Source organism: Xyrauchen texanus, chromosome 16, assembly GCF_025860055.1.
Source record: "Xyrauchen texanus isolate HMW12.3.18 chromosome 16, RBS_HiC_50CHRs, whole genome shotgun sequence".
Classification (NCBI taxonomy): domain Eukaryota; kingdom Metazoa; phylum Chordata; class Actinopteri; order Cypriniformes; family Catostomidae; genus Xyrauchen; species Xyrauchen texanus.
In genome coordinates, this window is record NC_068291.1 from 40110661 (window position 1) to 40129211 (window position 18551).

Below are 18551 nucleotides of genomic sequence, written 5' to 3' on the forward strand. Positions count from 1 at the left end.
AGTCTCTACTTTCACTTTCAGAATGTAAAAGAATGTGAAAATGAAAGTGGAGATTTATGGTAAAATTTATCTGTTACACTATACATCTGTTATCGCTTCTGAAAACATGGATTTTACCACTGGCATTATATGGATTACTTTTATGCTGCCTATACATAATTTTTGGAGCTTGAAAGGTCTGGTCACCATTCACTTGCATTGTGGAGACCTACCGAGCTAAAATATTTTTCTAAAAATCTTTTTTTTGTATTTAGCAGAAGAAAGAAGGACATTCGGATGAGTAAATGAAGAGAGAGTTTTCATTTTTGGGTGAACTGTTGCTTTAAACTATATTCAGTGCAGAAAAAATAAATATCTAAAATGACAGAACTATTGATAAAAGATTAAATTAACCGGTATGAGGAATATTACTGTACCAAAAATAAAATAAAATAAATAATAATCACATTAATTAACTACAGTATGGTAGGAGTTACGCAGATAGCATACAGACAGACAAAATACAAAAGATAGATAAATACAGTAGATAGATAGATACATAGATAGATAGATAGATATTGTCATACACACATACACATGTATATATATAACTATATATACATCGTATATAATTAGGCGTATATTGTATATTGTGTTGTGTGTAAATCAGATGTATATTGTAATTGTCATACTGCATTGCACTTGTGTATATGGTTGAGTGACAATAAAAAGATTTGATTTGATTGTTATACACATAAAGTGATTTTCACATCTCTCTGTGAACACACCAGTCAGAGCAGTCCCTTTAAACCCTCATCACTATCTACAAATTCCCGAACAATCGTACCCCTGCGTTTAAACCTGATCTCATCTGCATTACATTTGATGTGCTGTCTATCTTGGCTCTGCCCGGCAGCACATCTGTACAGTTGAAGCTTATTTTTTAACCCCCTTTCAGTTATGCTGCCATTAAATCAATCAGGGCCCGCTTGAGTTATTGATTTAGTGGTAATGAAGCCACACATATCTCTTCCCCCTCCTCTCTCTCTCTTTCTTTCTGTATCCCGCTCTTTATTTTCCGGTGCACGAGTCGTTGGCTGCTTTTGGAGGCTTTAAAAGGAATACGGCCTCTTTAATCTGCCTGCCTACTCCTGAAGCCTCAGGCAAGCCTGCAGGACCGTCTCTCTCCCTCTCTCTTGACTTCCGCTCTTTCTCATTCTATCTTTCTCTCTCTCAGCATCAGGGCCTCTGTCCTTCAGTTCTGTTAAATCACTTGGATCCTATCCATAATAGCAGCTACCTTTCAGATACCCTTTACCCAGCGTGGCCTCACTTGCGGCAGGAGGGGTAGAGGGTGTCACTGTCATATAAAAGTAAGTAATTTACAGCCGTGAAATTGCTTTATGGAAAAGTCCTTGCAGTCCACTGGGGTATTATTGTAAAGACAAGCATTTTATGAATGAGAGAGCAGACGTGCAGATCTGCGGTGACTATGCAGGGTTTGGCTGGAGAAGTGAATTGGAGGATTTTATGTTGTATTCTTTGGATCTAATGGTGTGACTTCACCAGCAGAGAAAGTAAATATGTTGGCCATTTAGAGAAATGGCGAGGAGTAAAATTACGAATGCATGGAGTGCGTTGTTTTCAAAGTAGCATAACAATTTCGAGGCATTTTGGTTTCACAAAAAGTAAATATGTGATCACTTGGCAGTTTTAAAGAGGTATTTTGAACAAAAGTAGTTTTTTATGTCCTGCTGGAGGTTTGGGTGGTAGCTGTTTCAACATGGTTTATAGATGGTTAAAGCTGGCTATATATGGTCATTAGCTGGTCAAGGCTGGTTTAGATGGTTGACCAACTAGACTAAAAGCCATTGGGGCCTAATTAGAACTGGTTAGAGGTTGGTGGGGAACCATTGTCAAACCAGCAACAAACCATCTAACATGTTCCAAAAACCAGCTTGACAACCTTTTCCTTTTTCAAAAGTTTCTAACAGGGTTTGAGGGAAAACAGGGAGCGTTTCCATGTTTCCACATGTAATGGCAGAGTATCAACAACTACAGAATGTTTTATAGTGGCCCGGTGGGTACTGCACATGTTTTGATGTGTTGCACAGTGGGTGACCCAATTTCTTGTTTCCCCACCCCCAAACTCTTTGCCCTGACATTTACTATCATGCTCATACTGTCCTGTCCCAATAAAGGCAAAATGCCCATACAAATAATGAAACAGCCACAACAATACATTCAAAAGAATAACTATTGAAGTAAATACAGTGTATACGTGTATACAGACAAACAGAAACGTCTACTTCATATTTACTCTGAATCCGTAATGAAGGAAAACTGAAGAAACATCGTCAACGGTACCTGCGATGAGTGTTAGGGCAGGTGTATTTTTCAGCAGCTGTGGAGTCTATCCTCAAGCACAATAAGGAGTGAAGGGAGTTTTTCATTAAATTCATTTTGAACTAGTCTACAGAGACCGTCTCTTGTAGTCTGCCTTCAGGCACAGAGCTTTAGTCTCCTGGGGTTTCTCCACACTTCTGTGAGCCATCGTTTCCCACCTCGCACTCTTTTTCCCTGTCTCTCTCGGCTGGCAAATGCACACACACCCACAGACCATTTATGTGGTGCGTATTATAAGCGGTCGTGTATCATTAATTTAAGCAGTGTTGGTTTTGTTCTGTAGCTGACACAGGTGAGGTCAGAGCTGTCACAATGCATTTCTGCCCATATAAAACACCTGGTCTCAAATTCTTAATGAATGCTACCATTTGCTTTCTAATTATCCTTCAGTAAACTAGGACTATTTTTTTGTATTAAAAACTCAAAACAGCATTGTGTGAAAAATAAAGCTAAACCCAAGAAATGTACAGTACTGTGCAAAAGTTTTACCCACTTGTGATACTCATCATACAAAGTCCAGTAAACATAAAAAACATAGCTGTGACCACCTTTGCCTTTAAAACAGCACCAATTCTCCTTGGTACACCTGAAAACAGGTGAACATTTTTTTCTTGGTTGTTGGCAGAATGGATGTTCCAAGCTTCTTGGAGAATTTACCTATTTAGTCTCAATTGCTTCTGTCTCTTCATGAAATCCCAGACGGACTCGTTTTTCAGAGGGGGGCTCTGTGGGTGCTGTGCCATAAGTTGCAGGACTCCCTGTTCTTCTATTCTATTTGCAAAAGGAATGTTTGGATGCCTAAAATGTATATTTTCTATTGACACTCTAAAGCTAATTAAGACAAATGTTTTTGTGAAACATCTTCTGTACTTTTACATGGTACTGACATTTTAGTAAATGAGAATGAAAAATTATGTTTTAGGTGTTTGCTTTTGTGTTGTGCATGTGGTAAAATGATTGTATCTATCTATTGAAGGATAAAAGACACCGATATCCAGTCAACAGAAATTTCTGCACCACTTGAATCACCAAACGGAATAGCAAAAATATTAGTTGTTTTCAAACAGGTTTCCGAAAAACTGCCCTGAGTCTTCTATTGATCTGAAAAGTAGTAGTTAATTAGCTTAACTTGTGCTGTTTTCTATAGTCAAGCAATGCAGCAATTTAGCGCATTAATGTAGAATATGTAGTCAGGGGTGTGCATTTTACAATGGCTTTGAATGCGACTCATTCAACCAGAATTCAGAGTCAGAATTTCTTAGTTAATAAAGGAACATCAACAATTTTTTTGCAACCCTAGGTCAAGGTACTCCATTTAAAGATATTAGGCCTAAATGCTTTATCAGGCCTTTAAATACGTTGGTCAGCAGTCTACAAACTCCCCAATATTTGTATCTGTAATGTATCTTCATGGTTCAAAAAGTGCATTATTGCATACATTCACTCAAGCCCTGACTACTTCTACAGTACAACGCATCGGCACTACAGATCTGTCGAGAGGTTTGACAGATTGACGTCTTCTCTCTCAGCCCTGGCTCTAACCAATCTGATGGCCCTGTGTTATCTGATATCAGTGTCTGATTAGCAATCAGCGGGAGATCGACTGCTTCTTAGTCACGTGCGTCATGCTCATGTACCTGAAGATTTGGCTTTGAATGAAGCTGAGAAGACACACGTCAGTGCTGGGTAGTGAGGTCTTTAACTTAGTAAAGTAGTTAAGTATCTCAGTAAGTAACGTTTCCTCAAACAAGCTACTTTTTCCAAAAAGTAGCTGCATAGATGCAATTTTTTTTCATAATATATTTCACAGCCAGCTATACGGGAAAACCGAGGCAATAATGAACTGCGCTCCCCTAAACTGTCCACTCTCTCTCTCTCTCTCTCTCTCTCTCTCACTCAAATGAAACCTTGGGCACTCCAATTCATTTAATTTTACCAAATCAGTTCATTCTGCGAAAGATTCACTTGAGTCACTGTGGAAAAAAAAAATCACATTTCAATTTTTTTTCTGTATCACAATTTTTAGTTGTTTTGGACACAGTAATGTAAATTAGGGTGTTTTCTAGTTTTATAAGTTGTATTTAGAGTGATTTTTAATATGTTCAAATTTAAATAATTGAGATCATTTAAATCCTTACTGTTTTTGTGACAGATACATTTTGCTCTGATTGCAAATATAAATTACATCATCAAATGATAACCTCTTAAAGTTCAATACTCTGTTTAACTCTGCCAACAACATTTGTGGTATAATGTTGATTGCCACAAAAATGACTCATCCCTCGTTTATTTATAAAAAAAGAAGCAAATATTGCGGTTACAGTGTGGCACTTACAATAGAAGTGAATGGGGCCCAGTCCATAAACGTTCAAATAAACACTGTTTATTACAAGTATAGCCAATAGACATAAACGTATGTGTTAACATGGTTTTAGTGTGATAACATTGCTTACTAACCTTTTCTGTCTAAAGTTATATCCAATATAACAACTTTGTTGTCATGACAATGTAACGCTGGGTAACCTTTTAATCTGGTGAATAAAGCACCAGTAAATCACTTATTTTATACAATAAAATCATGCTAACACAAATAATGTTTACATCTTGTGGCTATACTTTTAAAACAGTGAGTATTTTAATGTTTATGGACTGGCCCCATTTACTTCCATTGTACAGAAAGTGCCTCACTGCAACCGTGATTTTTGCTTCTTATTTTTTATAAACGAGGGAAGAGTAATCAACATATGCTACAAATGTTGTCGATTAAGCTTAACTTGTATTGAACCTGGAACATTCCTTATAAGAGCTTCAAAGTATTTCCTTTTTTAGTAGCTACTTTTTGTTAGTAACTTTTTCAAAAGGATAGCAAGACTGTAGCAAGCTACAGTTTCAAAGTAGCAACACTCCTTTTAACCAGCAACATCACAACTTATCATACTGAGTATGAACATATGGATTAAAATGCAGATACAGGCAGCCCTACCCATTTTTCTACAGTAGCAACACGAACAGCCATTCACAGTGCTGTTGATGTCGATTGCTGCCATGCTAATGCGTAATAGATGGTTAGAAAGTCTGTGGTAACTGGGGATTTGCCAGTCTCTCTCTTTCTATCCATCTCCCCAACCTTTCACACCGTCTCTCTCTGTCCGCTATCAATGCAATCGAGGGCTTCACTCCTCTCTCCTCTGCCTCCACTGGGTTTCAAATCAAGGACTAATGGACCCAATCTGGTGGCTTTTTAAGGCAAAGGGACAGTGCAATACAGTGGTAATTGCACTCTAATTCAGTTGAACTCCCAATATCTAATCAGACAGCTCTAAATTCCCTTGCCAGCCCCAAGGACACCCGCCCTGCTCTGCAAACACCTAATAAAACGAGGAATTTATCCCCTGCCTCCTCCTCTTCCTGTGATTCGACCCTCACTACTTAAATAATGGCAACCTGCCTGCAGCAGAGCGGCACACACATTTACTGTATAAAAATGCTACGCTACTCTCAATGATGCCTTGAATTTCAGCAATCACTGCGGAGGGGGCAGGGGAAGGTTTGCTGCCAAAACACACTTAACAGATGATTTAGTATATTCAAAAAGTGTGTATGTTCCTCTAGACGGTCAGCGGCCCTCCTGCCGAGAGCGATGAAAGTGGTGCGTGCAAAAGGTTGAGGAACCTTCAAAGAGCTCTCCAGCAGTGGATCCGCACAGATAAATACTACATGGCATAAAATGCACTCGAAATTCAGTGCATTTATGTTGAGAGGAGCATCTTAACCTGAAAGGATGAGTGTAATGTGTAAGCCCAGCATAAGAGCCACTACACACTAGAGTTGACAGTGTGCCAGAGAATGCTGCGAATCCACTGATTTATTGGGGATGGTGCGTCGCAAGGACACAAGGGTTGCGAAAGTGACAGTCCGTCATGTGAATAACATTTTAGACAATTTAAAGGAATAGATTAACCAAAAATGAAAATTCTGTCTTCATCCACTCACTCTCAAGTTGTTCAAAACCCATTTGACAATATGAAAAGTTAGTTAAGTAACCATGTTTTTCTTTTGGCAGAAACCATGGTTTAAATACAGTACACTGTTTTACTATAGATCAATCATGGTAATTCTTGTGGCAATTTGGTTTGACCTCAAATACCATGGTATTTGCAGTAAAACCATAACCACAAAATAATTGTTTTGCCTTCTTTTTCATCTTCCGCGGAACATAAAAGGACATTTTGTAAGACTTGTTTTCCATGCTCTTTTCCATGCAGTTATAATGAGCAGGGCTGAAGCTTAAACACTCAAAAAAATAAGGATGCAGAAGCACCATGAAAGTATTATAAAAGTGAATGATATGACTGGTGTGCTATATTCCAAGTCTTCTGAAACCATTCGATAGAAAATTTAATGGAAAACCTCTGGGTTCAATACAAGTTAAGCTCAATCGACAGCATTTGTTGCATAATGTTGATCACCAAAAAAAATTGTTTTGACTTGCCCCCTAGAGCAGTGTTTCCCAAACTGGGGTACGCGTACCCCCGGGGGTTCGTGAGGTGACAAAGGGGATACGTGAATGACATTCTGAGATTTACTGTTCTTTCAATTTCATCACAGTCTAAAAATAACATTCAAACCCAGTTCGTGTATTTCTCACTGGCAAAAAGTATTTTGTGTTCCCTCTAGTGTAGAAATACCAAAATGGTTGTGTCATAAAGGTCAGAAAAATATGCAATGAAATAACCCTATCTTTTGCTGTTAAAGAAATGCATTTATGCGTCGTCCATCACACAAGTATCTTTTTGCACCAGCCAAGCACAATGCTAGGTGACGTAGCTTATTGATAGCAAGTCAAATACTTCACTGTTTTACCAGACACGAACATGTCAGTCGTCCACGATTTTAGTTTCGTTTTTTTTTTTTTCGCAGTTTAAAACGTCATTTATATTTAAAGTTAGATGCATATGGAGTTTTGATTTTGATGTTATACGTTCAAAAGCTTTGATCACAGGTATCAGACATTCAGCAGCACCAAATAATTTCCATATTCACACGCAGTAATTTTCACTCACATGCATGTGAGAGACCTGTTTTTACATGGTTGCATGTTGTTTTTCAGCAAATGAGCTCAACCTTGCTAACAGTGTCAGATGTGACATAAAAAGCACCTTGAGCTGACCGCGCAATTGCACAGATACTTACCCGCAATGCTCGAATTGGCCGGCAATGCCCTACCTGCAATGATGTGCAATTCCAGGCACAGGACCGAACACTATTCTTGCATACACAAAACTATTTTCTGAAATAGTTTTGTGTGCCCTCATAATAGTTTGCGTTCCCTTGCAATAAGTTTACCATGGTTTTACAACAAAACCCATATTTTAACCATGATATTCGTGGTGAAACCAAAGTGATAATACAGGAAAATTAAAACTATGGTAATAAAAATAATAATTTCGAGGATATAGTTTTACTACACAAGTATCATAGCTTAACTTTGGTTTTACTAAAGTAATATTGTAGACTGCAGTAACCACAGTTTTGGCAGAAATACATTTTCTATGGTAATACTGTAGTAACCATGACTGTTGCGGGCTAACCATGTATTGTTTTTGTTTTGTGGCGGAAGCCATGGTTTTACTACAGTAACAATGTAGTAAAGTTTAGTAACCATGATTTTAATACAGTATACTGTATCCATATATTAACCATGGTTTTATTATAGATTAACCATGGTATTTGTAGTAAAACCATAATAAGATTTGATTTTTATTACCATAGTTTTGATTTTCCTGTATTATTACTATGGTTTTACTATGAATATCAAAGTTAAAATATGGTTACTATACTAAAACCAAGTTAAATTTATTGCGAGGGAATGCAAAAAATTTCCCTGTCTTCTAAGTTTTAAAAGAAGAATAAATGCAAGTGCTTTTATAAAATGAATAAACTTCACATTTCTTGCAAATTTGTGAAAATATTATTATTTTCAATTCATCGTTGATCTGGCTCACACGACTGTTCTGAATGATTCTTTCAAGAATCGGAGCGTTTTAAAGCTTTGGTCCCCGATCATTTAAATTGCATGGAAAACAATCTTCAATGAGGGTGAGTAAATGATGACAATTTTCATATTTGGGTGAACTATTCTTTTATACTTTTATACTTTATGCTGCAGTGCATACTGACATAGGCATCCGTTGACCAATGAGAATGTATTCCTGCTTGCTTTCAACCTAACCCGGCTCTTTCCACACCCTCAAAACAGATCTTGCACATTCCTGTTCATCAAACGGCAGAGCTTTCTCTAGTGTGTAGTGGGCGGCATGTCGCTAGACTTTGCGATCCGTGTCGCTGGTTGGCATTCCTACAACGTTATTGGTGGACTGCACAACTGGCCATAGTAGTGTTTGAAATGCTGTTTACAGATGATACTGCCAATAAAACTAAGATATCATACTAATGTGACAAAGAATCAGTTCTTTTGAGACTAAAAATGCACATTCTGCAGGGGAGAACTTTTTATATAACCTGCAGCAGTGCTTAATGCATCATATCATTAAACAAGACGAACGTTATATCAATATAACTTCTGTGTCTGCCGAGTGATATAAGGTTTGTTGTTTTGAAGATGTGAGCTCGCCAACCCATCAGGCAGAAGAAATGGTTCTTATTCTTCATAGTCAGTTATGAGAAGAACCCCTAGCATGGATAATCTTGCCTGTCACACTGCTTTCCCTTTACACTGAAGTGCTGCAGTGAACAGATTACACAAGCTTTGGCACGTAACACACTGTACTCTCAGGATGTCATTGACCAATGATCAATGAGTCCTCACAAAGCATGTAAAGGCACTGAATCTTGCTCTTAAACAACCATTCTGTAGTTTTTGGCACTGTTGGGTGGCCGCACAGATTGACTGGGTGCATTAGTGAGGAGATGTACTCACAGTCTAAATGGCTTTGCCGAATGCCTTCCACGTCCTCGGCGTGAATGAAGTGATAACATCTCTTCCCTACGATGTCGACAGGTGTCAGGTCCATGTAGTCGCTGATTCTGGAAAAGATTTAGTCAAAATTGACCCCATTTACTTTCTTAATACTCATTCCTGGACTTATTGTGAAGAATGTATCTAAAAACTTGCTCCGCCACTGAAACGACTTTCCTTTTTGGCTGACATCATCAACATCCTTTTTTCAAGATCCAATCATTTACCCAAAGATATAATGAAGTCCTACTTTTTTTTCTCATTCATCATCCTGTTTATAAAATATGTCACATTACAGAAGTAAAATGGGTTGTGAACTCCATTTCATGTTGGTTTTAATGTTCATAACAAGTCTTATCAATAATAAACAGCAGCAGTTTTAAAAGATATTGTGCTAGATGTAGTTACCAATTAAGCCTCTGCAGTGTTCAGCTCCAATGAAGCCATTGGCTTGGTATGAATAAATAAACAGCCCACCAAAAGGAAACAGTCTGATTCAACAATAATTTGAAAATGTGAAAGCCTGTCCAGCCAATGAAAGTGTTAGATGAAAATTGGTCAGAGACCTGATTGGTTTCATTAAGTCAACCTCAGTAAAGATGACACCCCCCCAAAGCAAAACCGCCTTTATGTAAGCTAAATATATTGCACCAGACAAGTCTTTATTTATTAAAAGGGTTTTCATCTGTGATGGCAAGCTGTCAGCCCCTTTTCATTATATACGTAATATATTCTGACCTTCTGCAGCGTTACCAACTGTTGGCTGAATCTAAAAGCAATTATCAGAGAAGTATTGAAAATTTGATAAAAACAGATGGTTAAAACCACAAGAAATACCATTCAACTGGGTAAATACTATTATCAGTATATTTTAAGACATTATTTGACTTCAACCTCTGTGCAATCCTTCTCTACACGGATCAGAGAACAAGCATTTAAAAAAAAAGCCCAACTGATCTCTATCCACCTCCATTTTAAAGCAGGCTTTTGCTGTGATGATAACTCCGCTATAGACTTGGCCCAATTCCATTCTCTCATAAATATGTTAAGTGCAGAGGAGTGTTAAAATTTTTTGCAGACATTGGGATGACTTCAATCCCAGAGATATAAATAAAACTAATATGATATTTCCTTTCAAGCCAGGCCACATTAAGATGTTCTCATTTTACGGGGCAGCAGAGGAACCACAGATGTTTTGTAAGTACAAAAACTTTTTTTTCCCTTGGACGCTTAAAGAATGATTGATGTTGAAACAAGGTCATTCTGGGATTGTGTTTAAAGCAGAATTCATAATAAGCTTCATAATGAACTGCACATGAACATTATACTGTGTGGCTGATTATCTACTCTTAGAAAACACATTTTCATTCCGATCATTCCGTTTAGGGCTTGGCACTGATACAGATTTCCCGATTCGATTTGGATTTACAAGCTCTCGATTCGGTTCGATCCTGATTTCGATTCAACTATATATCAATTCATTTGTGTATATTTCAGTTATAATGTTATTGGTGTGTGAGTGTGAGTGGGTGTGTGAATGGGACACAGTGTAAAGCTCTTTGGTAACCGCTAAGGTTAAAAAAATGGCGCTATATACAGTGCAGACCATTTACCATTTTACCATAATGTCCCTTTTGCTTACATTTGAATGAAATTCTTTCCCAGCTAATGCTGTTAACTATACAGGGGACCTTCTAACTAGGTACATTATGAAAATATACATTTGACTAATTATATTTTATTCGTTTTCATCATTTTGGTCACATTTTGGCTTTTTAAAAATGAACAAATTAATGCATTCAAACAGTAATAAGATAACAATTTTTGCTAATGTTTAATGTTAAATTGCATAATTTGTACTATTTACAGGTATTACCATTGATTTGTTGATCACATGTTAAAACCGTAAAACTTTCTGTAAAGGGCATCTGTAGACGTCATGTGTTAATGAGAGACTCGAACGGCTTTATCTCATCTGTGCCATGCATGATTAGACTTAAATGCTTATTTATTATTGTTTATGATCAACAACTGACTTTACTATAGAACAGAAAGGTTATTAAAAGAGTCACTATACAATGACAAATGGGTCTCATCTTTGGTCATGCATTACACGGAACAACATTTACTCTCAACACGCAGTAAAAGGATCTCGCTGCTGAATACTCCACCACTACACTACACAAATACTGGTGAGTGAAATATAAACATTTACTAGCCAGTTGTCAAATATATCAAATTTAGTCACATAGTGCAAAATTTATTTGCAAATGAAAGTGATTCTCTCATTGAGTGGGGGGTTGCGCATACAGAAAATAATCGATCTTGGGATTAAAGAATCGATATCAAGATTGTTCAAATGAAGATCGCGATGCATCGGAAAATCTATATTTTTATCCAACCCTAATTCAGTTATACAATAATGTAATATTTTTAAACTTAAGTAATCAACATTAAAATTATTTTTGCAACTTAACAAAATCATTCTTTAGGCAGATAACCAGAACGTTGTACAGAAAACTAGGCTAATACAAAATTGAGCATATATAGTTTGCGATTAGTGTTGGGCAGAATACTTAAAGAACAGTAAATACGCTCTCTTAAATGTATTCTGATACATCACATCAAAAAGTAACATATTCAGAATAAAAGAATACTTTTAGAAAACAAATTTAGAAAGGCAAGGCACAATTGGAAGAATCGTGTGTGATATGTTATTACTATCTTATCTGAACCGTTACATGTTCACTATTAACATCTAAGTTAGTCTACACAGCCAGCTAGCTAATTGTCAGCTAATTTCATGAACTTAGAACTACCGGGATTTCTTTAAATTAGATGTGGATTTGGAGTCAACCACAAAATCTCATCCATTTTTTCTAACAAGACAAATGGACAAAACTGGATACGAAATGCAAATGAACCATATTTTCCAGATGATAACTGGATGCCAATTGCAGAAATTTAACATGCAACATAGTGAGGTCCTGCGACAATAATGTAGAACATTAATGATTTTAAATAGGCTTGCTTCCATATTTAGCCCTATTTATTCTTTGTATTTTCAACTACTTTTATTTTTTGGGTGATTTGAATTATTTTACTCCTCTGACTTTAATTGTAAACTTTTAGGATTTTTGGTGAATCACTTTGTATGATATGCTAAATAAATATATTTACACAACAATAAGAATAGCGTGAGACAATGTATCATGCGCTCAAATGATTAAGACAACAACATTCCGGTGAGGTTGCCAGATATTCAATCATGAAATCATTATAAATGACTAAGATGTTTTATTTTCATTATCTAGTGTCTACCATGAAACCTTTTGTTGACCGAGGTCCATTTTTAAAGTATCCCATAAACCCCAACCCACGATGCTATAACCTTAACCTGCGATTGTATAAACTACAAAATTGCATAAAGTAAATGTAATCTGAATACATGTGCTTGAAAACATAACGAGTGCTGAATACAGTTACTTCATTTTTGTATTCTGGATACGTAACACCATTACATGTATTCCGTTACAGCCCAACCCAGTTTGCAATGTATATTACCTTCAAGAATGAAACAATACTGAATATGGCCAATGATTTATGTCTCCATGAATTCAAAATGAACACACATTGTGTTACCTATTTTCACAGTAGATGATGTTGAGATCCATATTGACCCGTGTAACAAACATCTGGCAGTCGATCCGAACCTCGTTGATGGTGGGTGGAGGAAGTGCGTGGGCGACCACGACCATTCCCATTATCTGATTGGGTACCGAACGACTGTGTGTTAATGCCATTCTTATCCTCAGTCTGCCGGTTATGTGGATCACCTTGAGGAGGACACAGATGGAAAATCAAGAATAGATTTAAACTTAGTGTCGTCAGCATTACACACAAACACCTTTGTAGGCAAGAAATAAAGGAATAAAGTTACAATACAAAAAAAAACAGGCAAGCATTCATTCTAAACATAGTAAAATACAGCTTCAGAAAACTTAATTGTTTCAATGGCACTCTTTAATAATCTAGTATACCCTCATTCAGCACTATATTAGGAACACTATGGTCTTCTGCACTTGTAGTCCATTCGCTTCAAGGTTTGACTTGTTGTGCATTCTGAGATGATATTCTGCTCTCTATAATATTTGCTAAAGCACATAACTGTTAATCAGAAGGTCACTGGTTCGAACCCCACAGCCACCACCATTGTGTCTTTGACCAAGGCACTTAACTCCAGGTGCTCCGGGGGGATTGTCCCTGTAATAAGTGCACTGTAAGTCACTTGGAAAAAAGCGTCTGCCAAATGTGTAAATGTAAATGTAAGTGTAATTGTAAATAGGTGTTATCTGAGTTCCCGTAGCCTTTCTATCAGCTCGAATCAGCCCATATCATCAACAAGGTGTTTCCGTCCACAGAACTGCTGCTTACTGAACGTTTTTGTTTTTGGCACCATTCTGCTCTGCTCATTAAACTCTAGAGACTGTTGTGCATAAAAATGGCAGGAGATCATCAGTTACAGAAATACTCAAACCAGCTCGGCTGAAAGCTACGGCTGAAATCACTGAGATCACTTTTTCCCCATTCTGATGTTGATGTGAACATTTACTGAAGCTCTTGACCCATACCTGAATGATTTTATGCATGGCACTGCTGCCACGTGATTAGCTGATTAAATAAGTGTACTGGTGTTCCTAATAAAGTGCTCAGTAAGTGTACACTTGTGTACTAGTATAAACTCTAGTGTACATTTGGTCAAGATTGAAACCAAGATTTTCAGGTTCTTCTACCAGTTGGACATGAAATATTAAGAAACACAAAAAGTAAAATTTTCTCTAAAATAATCGGAAGATAACAAAGGCAGAGGAACTAATTACTTTTTCTCTGGCTTTAAAATTTGTAATGCTTTAAAGTCTTTGTAGCCCATTTTGCCCAGAGGATGCATTGACTAGATCAGCAATGATGTTCTTTTTTGGATCCATCCGTTTTAATCACCCTGGGAAACCTGGAGGGATTGTTTTTATAGTTTTTTAAAACTTCTGACACCATCCTTTCATTGGTTCACCTCAGAGATTGGTGAGATGCTATTAGCATCATTCATATAGACAGTCTCGGCCCCCGAAGTCACAGAGCGCTGGGGTCGGTGGGGCTCTTTGATGCTTTGTACATTTCCTCTGAGGGACAAGCAACCCCAAGCCCTGGGACTGACTGACTGCCACAGTCACTAAAAGAGTGAATCTTTGAGCTCCTGGTTGGAGTTGTTCTAACTTTCACAGAATCATAAATTAGAGGCAATTATAGATGATTCTATACTTTGACATCTGTCACATTCAGTCAACACCTGACTACCTAGACAGCATTGTAAGGGATCATAGGTGCGCTCCCAAAGCAAAGGCTGTTCCAAAAGGTAGACAGCAAATTATGATGCCTTCAAAGTCAAAATCTTAGTCAGTATTGCATGTATTAAGAGAAATGCATGTATTAAGAGAAACCCTGTACACTGACTCTGGCAAACAGAGTACTACGTCAGAGACCGTGCCAGCTCATGCAAAGAACACGCCATCTCCATTTCAACAAATATAATTGAGCGGTATAAAAAAACATGCAAAATGGAAATGATTCTTCTGAAGCCCAAAGAGATGGGCATCAAAAAGTTAGTTTGAATATACAACTTTTGAAGTAATTGCCACAAAGCGTGACTCGCCGGTGGATTGCTACAGGAGTGCTCTTGGCAAGAACATCATAAGCTCTGGCAAAACATTAAATATGCTCAGGCTGCTAAATGCAAACTGACATGGCAAGGGTTCACCATGGCCGTGGCGTGAGGCAGCCGCATAGCATATCTCAATTTACTACAAGCCAACATAACAGAGGGATCAATTTTTATAATTCATGGTTCAGCACACAATGCTCACTCTCTCTTTCTTGCCCGTCACCGCTTCGGTGAATATAGAATAGGTATACATAAGAAATAAGATTCATCTGTTCCTAGGGATTCTCTGGAGTGCTTTTGAAATGCGATACGGCCCAAGTAATGATAGAGAGCTTTTACATGAGTGCATTAACTGAGCTGAGGGCCAAGACCCCTCAAAAAAGAAAAAAAGAAAAGCCGGGTTTGAGCTGGAGAAGAATTCACTTTGATTTGACTTCCAGAGTGGAGGGAAGATATAAACAGCCATGATGCATGCCGCGCTTCGCCGCTCTCCACCTTACGTCGATTACTAGATGCTGCCGCGCCAAATGCAAAATTCATACTTTTGTATATTGTAACAACACAAATATTGACCTAATTTGGAGTAAATGCAATAAGAAGTGTCCTTGTCTGGCTGGTAATATATGCGAATGCACATGCATGAATATTTATTCTATGGTTTACTGTGTTCCCCAACTTCACGCTTATTTGCATCGAATCCACATTCAGATGGATGAGGGAACAAAGACGTATCTGCCCGTTTCCAGCCTTGCTGAAGCACCCCCAGATCATCACTGATCCTCCAACAAATTTCACAGTGGGTGTGAGACACTGTGGCTTGAAGGCCTCTCCAGGTCTCTGTCTAACCATTAGACGACCAGGTGGAGGATTGGTGATGATCTGGGGGTGCTTCATCAAGGCTGGAATTGGGCAGATTCGTCTTTGTGAAGGACGCATGAATGAAGCAACATATAAGGTTATTCTTGTGTTCTGAAATGTTCTCCAACTCTGAGGATTGGTTTTTCCAGCAGGACAATGCTCCATGCCATACAGCCAGGCCAATCAAGGTGTGGATGGAGGACAACCGGATCAAGACACTGTCATTGCCAGCCCAATCTCCAAACCTGAACCCCATTGAAAACAAGCCATCAAACAAAGCCTAGCAACTGATTTTCTGTAAACTGCTTTGGAGCAAGATGTGAAAGGCACAAATAAAAAAACTATACAAATAAAAATTATTTGACTTGATTTGACTTTTATGTTAAAATGTTTTTTTCTACTTTAGCAACAAAATATCAATGTCCTCTCTTTGCATTGGCATTTTACCAATCAGAAATTGTCATAATTAATTCTGATACAAGTACTGGCCAGCATCATCCAATCACTGCCAACCATGTTTAAATAAAATGATACATTATAAATTCTGAATCTATGCACTGATTAACATTATCCCATGTCTGTCAACCATGTTGAGTGCTTTAAACTTCCTCTGCAGCCTGAAACTGAACTTTTGATAGGAATTTTGGATTGAATGTACTTGGCTTGATAGGAAACCTATAGGATGCTCCCTTGCTCCGTATTTAGTGAATGACTATTATAGACATTGTACATATTGTGCTATTGTACACATTAGAGTACATTGTGTTCAGTAGCGTAAAGTTTCGATATAAATCGCTTCAATTTAGAAAACAGCATATTGGATGAAACTAGAGACTTAATTAGGCTTCTTACCAGATGTAGTTTTGTTGGCGTTTCTCCCAAAGAAAAACTGTGATGTGATCAGCGCCATGTTGTTTTGTCACATGACACAGTACGTCAAAAGTTTAACCCTTTACTGACAGCACAGATTCTCCTGAACTGAGATCAGGATTAAATGAATTCTAATTATGCGTTACGTATAGCGAAGCCAAAATACAACATCCACGCATGTGCACGCAAGCTATATGATACAGCACTATATGAATTAATAGAATTTAATGATATTGATATTTAACATATTTACAATTTTTCTACAATATTTATTAAAGTTTGTAAATAACAATATCTAAAGAGCCAGTCAGCTAGTGGCCAATAAATATATAATTATTAATATATGTATATACAGTATATATAACCATAAAAATACCAATACCTTATTATATCAACTAAAATACGCGCAAAATTTCTGAATTTAAATGAACACTTTAAACACTTGAAATAACAATTACGATAATTGCGATAATCTAAAAATGGGCCAAATATTGTCCGATAAATTGGCCTAGTTTATTTATCACTATTACAATTTTATGCATACAGTAAATACAGTATGTTAAAAAATTTGAACACTTCTGTTAATAAGCCAAGCAAACATGGTTATTAGCTGATACGATAATCTCAAAGTGCCAAATATCAGCCAGTTATTCGCCCTGGATGATATTTCGGTCTATTACATACAATGCGAGTCTGAAGAACTAGGTAAGATTTATATTCTGTTACAACATGACTACACTATTGTCTCTTGGTCACAGTCTTACCTTGTACCCGGACGACTTGATGTGTACGCCTCTTTTAGTAAGTGTGGACTTCATGCGGATGAAGAAGGAACGTTCTAGAGTGTTATCCGGCGACAGAAGACTGGGGCTGCTCGACTCCACTGCAGAAACAAACACAAACAAAAATCCTCTTACTCTAAATTGCCAAACCAATACACAGCTCACAGGAAAGCCCTCGAGAGGGCAACCTATCAGACTGCCTTAGTGAGTATGACACTATTTAATAACTTCTCATTGAGTTTCTATCATTACTAGGTAGACGGTTAATGAAACAGCACATCCTGATAAGGGGCAAAGGTGGCAATCAAACGTTGACAATGTCTTAATTGTATTTACTAATAAAACCAAACAGAACCATGCAGAACATGGTTAATTGCTTTAAACTCTTCATGGCAAATAAATATATCTCACCATACTGGTCTTATGAAACATATTTGTCTCCATAGTGATGATGAGTAAATTAAGAAATGAGAAAATTAAGAATAAATTAATACATAGAGTAAATTAAGGTTGAAAAAAATAATCTAACCTCTACTTAAAAGAATATATATGTAAGCAACCACCCTGAACACCCCCCAAATAAACCTAGCAATGCTCTAGCAACCACACAGAACACCTGAACAACCACCTAACAATGCCCTTGCAACCACCCAGAACACCCTAACAACAACCTAGAAATGCAATAGTAACCATCCAGAATACCATAACAACCACCTATCCAATAAATGCCCTAAAAACCACTCAGGAAACCCTAGTAACCGCATAGCATCCACACAGAACACCGTATTAATCACCTAGAATGCCCTTGCTCCCACCTAGCAAAGTCCTAGCAACCACACAGAGCATCCTAGCAACCACCCAGAACACCTTAACAACCACCTATCAATGCTCTAACAACAATCCAGAACACCCTAGCAACAACCTAGCAATGTCCTAGTACCCAGAACACCCTAACAACCAC

At 37.5% G+C, this 18551-nt stretch overlaps 1 protein-coding gene across 1 annotated transcript in view; it reads right to left on the reverse strand.

The window, feature by feature from the left end:
• LOC127656553 (neuronal PAS domain-containing protein 3-like) overlaps positions 1 to 18551 on the reverse strand; it is a 375215-nt gene that overhangs the window by 9080 nt on the left and 347584 nt on the right. Inside the window, exons 7-9 of the mRNA XM_052144935.1 lie at positions 17573 to 17691; positions 13007 to 13200; positions 9326 to 9432 (exon numbers count right to left, since the gene is read on the reverse strand). Of these exons, the coding sequence (XP_052000895.1) occupies positions 9326 to 9432; positions 13007 to 13200; positions 17573 to 17691 (420 nt within the window). The remainder of the gene's footprint in view (positions 1 to 9325; positions 9433 to 13006; positions 13201 to 17572; positions 17692 to 18551) is intronic.